Below are 7,202 nucleotides of genomic sequence, written 5' to 3'. Positions count from 1 at the left end.
TTTTTTTTAAAGAAACCATGTATTTATGTTGACTTTACTGAATACTGCGTCTTATTGAAATAAACACAATCACAACATTTGTCCCAACTTCTACCAGCAAAAAGCAAAGATACTAGTCAAAGTGCAGAATCCACTCAAAACCGTATAGAGTCCCGTTATCGCCACGGGACAATGAAATTCTAAGAGCTTTTGTTTTTTTTGTTCTCATTAATTATAACTTAATCCACACACACACACACACACACACACACAACCTTCAAACATTTTAAATCCTAAAAAGAGAGCCTTAGATCTGAGTATACTTAAATCATTCCAAAAAAAAGAGAGTTTCTGTACCAAATGAAGTTGTGCTACAGCTTTTAAAAATATGCAAAAACAAAAAAAAGAGAGAGCAGACATTCCATCATTAATAAATACATGCATCCATTATCTCGTCTTACACAAGCAAAAATGAAAAGAAATCCTTCCCCCGTCCGAGCGGCTCCTTCACACGCAGCTCGTCGTGTTGGCGTTTCACGGGATGAGTCGCTCTGTAACAATCTGGAGCGAGCTGTTGACCACGTTAACCAGAGACCAAAAAAATGGAAACAGCAAATGGTGCAAAACAATCATATGAAAATACAGATTATCAGTGGATTATTTGGATTTTTTTTTTCATCTCTAACTATTACAAAAAGCATTTTTAGAAAAAAAAAAAGCAAAAAGTCATTAGTATAATAATAATAATGATAAAGATGTGTCACTAATGGTCCACTAGTCATTAACATATATATTTATATATATTGGCCCATTTATTGATAACCGGCTATAATCCTGGCTGTCAGTGTTCAACATGTTCCATAATATTGATAACTAAACAATTTAAAATAAAACTATCAGTTACAAAGTGCACAAAAGACAAAATACAAAATGGGAAATAAAAAGCCTGAGAAAAAGAAAATGATAAATTAGCTTCCCATGCTATTGTACAATCTTGTAATAGGTAGTGGGACAAAGAGCTGAAACATCCGCAGTAGCAGGAGGGTGAAGTCCGAGCAGTAAGAACCGGGCCGTGGTCACCTCGTGGTTTCTGGTTGTTTCCAGGAAGTAAGTTTGTGATTTGGTACGAGGAAGAACAGGGACAGCGTTTAACTTGGTCATAAACTCTGATCAATAATCTCAAGAGGTTCAATTTGCATTTTATGCACAAACAAGAATAGAATTTAATTTAGTATTTAATTAGAACAAAAGGGAAATTCCTGTGATTTGTACCAAATTACATTTTTACATCCAGGAAACCTTCCAAAGAAATTTACAGACTTATTTTAGACAAAACAACAGATGCAACAGGGAGTAAATGTTGATTTAAACTTTTACAGTTTCCAAATGAAGCGCTCACTCCAACCCGACTGTAAATATTGACTCTAGGTTTAGCTGCCCCACGAATCTGTGGATGACGAGTATGTGTGTGAATATTAACTTATCAAAGCGCTCAGTAACTATGTGTGTGTGACGGCTATTAGTTAACAGCAGACTCCTCGTTAGCTACGATATGCCATCACATTCCTGCTTCTGTCTCCACAAATGATAAGACTTGTAAGAACTAGTTGGCAAAACACATCACAACAGGAGCAGAAGCGTCATTTTTAGAAAAGCTGTTTGAGAAAGTGTTGTGTTGTGTGTTTTATATTTTAGGTATCCAGAATTAATCCACCAAATGAGATTACCACAGATTCTTCGAGCGTGCCTTCCTCCTGATAAACTCTTTAAAAGTCAGAAATAAACCAGAACATGTTTATTTGATTCTGTTGGGAGCAGAGGGGCGTCGCGTTAAAACCCATTTCCACAGGTAGAAAACAATGCACGCTCCCGCGTTCGTGCTAATTAACCGGGAGGCATGGATGTACCAAATTAAACAGGCTTTCAGCTTAAGAGAACCTAAAAGCTTGCAGAGCCACGAGGGCTTTGTTCCACACAGAGGCACAACAGAATGAACTGCAGGGGGAGTGTCTGAAAACCGCCGAGGGATTTGCCTTGTTGGGACTGGTCCTAATGACCCAACAGAGTGAAGGATGATTGATTTTGGTGGCTGAAGTTCAGTGAGAGGCAATTTTGCATTTATGGTGGGCAGAAATCAGCAAAGTACGGGTGCTGCAAGGCCTCCTCTGCAGAGATCCTCTGGACAGGATTACATTTCAACAGGTTCTGCGTGAGCACAAAGACAAACACTTTAAAACGTGAACAGAAATATTTCTAGCAAGCAAATCTAGATCTCATTCTGCTGCAGGTTCTGAGATATTTGCACAAAAAAAAGATGTAAAAGTTTTATTGAGCACAGACGTCACTAGTGTTTGATAACAGCAGCGCACACGTAGGAAGAAAGACACAAGTTGAAAAGAAAAACATCAACAGCTGAGTTCAAAATCAAAGTACCTGAAGTAGATCCCGTCCCGTGCTACTAAGTTTGGGGACCACATTCACCAGTGAGGTGGTGGCTGGATACATGGGATATGGCTGCAGGAGGACAGAGAGAAAAGCTCAGTGGAAGCTCCGTCCACTGTGGGCTTCACAAGAAATAGAAAACAAAAACCGACATCAGTAAATGTACCTTGTAATCTGGGAGTTTCGTCATCGTCTGCCACTGCTCTTCAGTCGGCGTACCCAACAATGTGCCCGGTGGTTAAAGACAAACTTCTTCACTGTTCATAAATAATTGATTTGCATGAACAAAGCTGGATGGTTTCAGAGGCCCACGAAGCAAACTACAGAAAACAGGAACATACCGACACGACTGAAGCTAAGAAAAAAAAGGATATCTGAAGATTCTTTTCAACTGGTCGTCCACATCGTTGCCGGGGAACAAAGGCCTTCCGGCGTTCGCCAGCTCTGGAACACAAGGAAATATTTGTGTTTATGGTTGAACGTGATCGACACGCGACACACTTTCACACAGATTCTAATTTAACACAAAACCTGAAATAGTAGGAACCAAAAAACTAAAATTAAATAAGTGCTATGCATAAAATTGTAGCATTAAACACTGACAACATTTTTCCACCCTATAGCTGTCTGAGCAAACTGTGAATTTAACTAAAAAAAGCCACCTGAGTTAACAAAAAGCTTCTACGCCTCTTTTTAAATACTGCACCAGACTCCAAAGATCTCACATCATTTGGTAAACTGTTGGAAAAGGATTTAATTTAAAAAAAAGTCCCTATGAAGGTTTGCTACTGTTCTCAGGCAGCTGTAAACAGTTTGGTGTTTTGTGCTTTCTGCTTTTAAACAAACAACTTGTTGATATGTTAATTGTCAAAACGATTAAATGGATGAATTGTGAATTTTCTATATTCATTCAAACTGCATCCTATCAACACTCGTCACAGAACATCGGTCTAAAAGACAAGAATAGTTTCATTTACATTCTCATTCATGCAAACCTGCGAATATGCATCCAGCGGACCACATGTCGATAGAGGTAGAATAAAGTTTAGCACCAAACAGCACATCTGGAGGCCGGTACCACAGTGTCACCACCTACATACACGTCACAGTAGAGCAGAACGGTTACACAGCACAACAAACTCCAACACAATCATTTAGACATTCATGTAATTACGGTTTTCTCAGGTGGATGTAACAGGAAACGGATTTGGCACAACCACTGCACTGTGAACCTAACATCTGCCTCTGGTTTCCACTACAGCTTCTTAGCGTTTCGTTCCAAACTGCTGCCTAGTCGGCTGGTTTCAGCACATTTTTCCATTTCTTATGAAAATATGTCAACTCAAGTGCAAAAAAAAAAAACGAAATGCAATTACAGAAAAGTTGTATTTCCCAGAGCGCGTGTGTGGGCTGGATGCAGGCAGCTGGAAGTGAAGCGACTCCGCTTCCAAAGTGCAAAAGTTCAACTCAGTGCAAATGTTAATTGTGACCACCTTCTCCAGAAGCACCAGAACTTCTCGTAAGTCACCAAGAAAAATGGCATTTTGTACAAAAAAAAAATGCTCACATTGTTGTATGTAAACAATACTGAACTGCCTTAAAGTTTAAGAACACAAACTCACTTATTTTGGTTCAAACACCGCCCACCTGTGAGTTCTGGGAAACTTCTAAATTCGGTTAATAGCTTTAGAGAGTAAAACTGTGCAGAACTTCTGCATCTTTCTTGCATTAAAACATCCTCTTGAATCTTTAGGAATCTGACCCTGATGTGATGTGAAACAACTGCAGGATGATTCGATTCTTCTTGCGGAAACAGTACAGCTCGTCTCACGGTGATACTTCCAGAAATTAAATAACATTTTGAAACGGCCGTACTTCAAGCTCCTTTTCCGTTTACTACAGTTTCAGATCAGCTCTGTCGCCCTCCTACGAGATCGGCCCTTAAATCAGCCGAGCAGAACCAGTAAACTTATCTGGTCTGTCACTGCTCTGATAATATCTGCAACGGCAAGAAACTCTAACCCCACTCGCTGCTGCGTGCGCCACTCGGTTCCATCATTAATTTAACAGATTTACGTCCCGATATAAAGAGAAACGAACAAGACACACACACGCACGATGAAACCACAGAATCAGGACATTTTCACAGCCTTGAAAACAAGAACCACATATTCTGTCAATGTCTGACGTTCACATATTAATACTGTGACTCCCTTTTATATTTATATTTGGATTTTTAGGTCATGTCATCCAGTTCTCAAACAAAGCCAGACAGCTTTGGTTTTCACTGATTAAATGTGGTTTTGTTGAACATGTTTCAGCACCAGATTGAGGACTGTTTATCTTGGATGCACATATTTCTTGAAAGCGTAGTTTAAAGTCCTTTCATACCATTAATCCTTCCCTCACTGACAATCAAAATGCACAGATAACAGTCTTTAGAGGTGCCAGAAAGTTTCACTTTTGCGCCGGTCATATGTTTTTAGCTGGAAGTTAATGCTGTGTAATAATGCACAACCTACCTCTGCTGAGTAACACCTCACAGGAATGCCAAAAGCTCGAGCCAAGCCGAAGTCAGCCAGCTTTAACTCCCCGTTCTGCAGACAGAGAGACAAATCTTTATATTTATTTATCTTATTTTACATTTACCTTTTTTTAACGAGTTTACATCAAGTTAATCACAAACCTAACAGTCACTTTGCCCTTAGTTTCAACAGTATAGGAACGGTACACCGACAGAGTCAAATGATTTGCACGCACAGTGATAAATGTTTACCAGCCGCGACGTCAAAGTCCAAATGCACCTAAACACTCACTCTGTTGATGAGGAGGTTCTGCGGCTTCAGATCTCTGTGAAGAACGTTTCGACTGTGACAGAAGGCGAGGCCTTTCAACAGCTGGTACATGAACGACTGAAAAACAAGAACAGAGACAATATCTGAGGAGTTAACGCCACGGTTCCAAAGACGTGCCTGAGCTGACAGTCTGAGGTCAAAGACTATCTAAATATACATACGACACTCTGGTTAAACTCTCCTCAGGATGCGTCTTTCTCACCTTCACAGTTTCAGGATCTAGATCCCCATTGCAGCTGTCAAAATACTTCTTCAAATCCTGCAGCGGTTAAGAAACACAGATTAGTCTCAGAAGGTACATATTAACATAGCTTAGGTTGGGGATGGCTGTCTCACCTGATCACAGTATTCGAAAACCAGGGTTAACTTCTTGTCACTGTGCAGAACATCATGTAGTCTGCAGGAAACACAGCAGCAGTGAGATGATGCTTGTTGACATCAGGGTTAGATGATAACTGATTGGTATTTAAGCCATCTGTGCATCCCATAAATCCAGTTCTGTTTGATCAGTAGACTCACCTGACAATGTTTTTATGCTTTAGCTCCTTCAGAAGACAGATTTCCCTCAGAGCAGAACTTGGTACCCCCTGAAAGAGATGAGATCCAGGCTGAGTTAGCGCTGACCTGCTGCTAGCAAGTTGCTAGCAAACACCGGAGCTGTCAGTGTAAAACAGAACAAACCTCGTCGTCGTCGTCCAGTCTGACCCTTTTCAAAGCCACAATTTCGTGGGTTTCTCTGTTTTTAGCCTTGAAAACGGTCCCATACGTACCTGGGGAACAGATAACGTTCAGCTAAATCACAGTTAGCGTCCCGATGAATGGGATAACAGATCCTCTCATTAGCTTAGCTACCCAACTTGCAAAGCGTTAATATCGTAAAAAACCGGCAGGGAGACAGATATGGTCACCGGCGCAAACTAGCGTAAGTCAAAGCTGTACAAACTCATTTGCATACGATGAACTGTGTGATTAGTTAACGCAGACACAGCGCGAACAGTGAAGCTAACGTTAGCTAGCTCGCTCTGCATCAACATGAATGCTAGGTTAGCATGCTAGGCTAGCTGATATTAACTTTCTAAAAAAATTAAAAAACGTAAGAAACTTACCCTCTCCGATTTTTTCAAGCTTTTCATATTTCTGCATGTTTGGCCAGTGAAGCCAGCTTTGGGCAAGCTAGCACACCAATGACTGACAAAACCCCTGAATTGGGGCTGAATAATGTTATGCTAGCTGACGTTAGCTTAACTCAGTCTGCACTTGCTGCTGCTGGTCGCTCCGCAGTCGAGCTCGTCTTGTTGGTCCTCTAGAGGCTGGAAGATGAACTGCAGCTCTGGTGACCAACTGCTTAATGCAGCAACATCTCAACATGCAGCATGTCAAGTTATATGAGGGCATTTTCTGACAGAATGTGGCTGTATGAGGACAGCAATAAATATATATACACACACATAAGGTAGACCCATTTACAGCAGCCACTTCCAAGCACCACATCCTCAGACTGTGCAGCTACAGATAACAGCTTTAGGGATGTGCTGCAGCAGACTATCTGAACAAAGTGCACTCTTAAGTGTGTTTCCCCTTTCCTAATATGATGATCATTTCTAATCTAATACCAAACCTGCAAATGGATCCTCGGAAGCTGTCGGACTACGTGTTGATTCGGTAAGTATATTTCCCACATGGCCTAATTTATCTGTTCAATGATGTAAACCCAATTTTAAAGCGGTGTAAATCTCAGCGGTTCCGTTCGGCGGCTAAGCCCATAATACAGTTAATGAATACTGATGGCTAATATTCACCAAGACTTTGTGTCGGCACACGGACTGTACCGACACACAAGAGACGGATAAAATAAAACCACAACAAAAAAAGTAGTAAATCATATACACGGACGTGGATGGCAGCTTTATAATACAGTTGAATCGC

The 7,202-nt window shown here is 40.7% G+C and overlaps 1 protein-coding gene across 1 annotated transcript; it reads right to left on the bottom strand.

Annotated features, from left to right (window-relative positions):
* cdk5 (cyclin dependent kinase 5) lies at positions 1–6,542 on the bottom strand. Its single transcript, XM_008305612.1, has 12 exons — positions 6,383–6,542; positions 5,958–6,046; positions 5,796–5,863; positions 5,613–5,673; positions 5,479–5,535; positions 5,238–5,333; positions 4,944–5,018; positions 3,417–3,513; positions 2,796–2,865; positions 2,588–2,648; positions 2,413–2,493; positions 1–2,184 (listed from the first exon to the last, which is right to left on the bottom strand). Exons 1-12 carry the CDS (start codon positions 6,417–6,419, stop codon positions 2,098–2,100), a joined length of 879 nt encoding a protein of 292 aa, XP_008303834.1. The 5' UTR covers positions 6,420–6,542; the 3' UTR covers positions 1–2,097.
* Between the last annotated feature and the right edge of the window lie 660 nt (positions 6,543–7,202).

The sequence above is a fragment of the Stegastes partitus genome, unplaced genomic scaffold, assembly GCF_000690725.1.
Source record: "Stegastes partitus isolate 25-593 unplaced genomic scaffold, Stegastes_partitus-1.0.2 Scaffold2563, whole genome shotgun sequence".
In the NCBI taxonomy this organism is placed as follows: Eukaryota; Metazoa; Chordata; class Actinopteri; family Pomacentridae; genus Stegastes; species Stegastes partitus.
The sequence above is the reverse complement of the archived record's forward strand: the minus strand, read 5'-3'. Positions and strand labels throughout refer to the sequence as shown.

Coding starts and splice junctions, on each gene's coding strand:
- cdk5 (XM_008305612.1), bottom strand. CDS start 6,419: ATGCAGAAATATGAAAAGCTTGAAAAAATCGGAGAGG. Junction 5,536..5,612: donor TTTTCGAATACTGTGATCAG/GTGAGACAGCCA, acceptor TAACCGCTGCAG/GATTTGAAGAAGTATTTTGA. Junction 5,334..5,478: donor TAGATCCTGAAACTGTGAAG/GTGAGAAAGACG, acceptor CTTGTTTTTCAG/TCGTTCATGTACCAGCTGTT.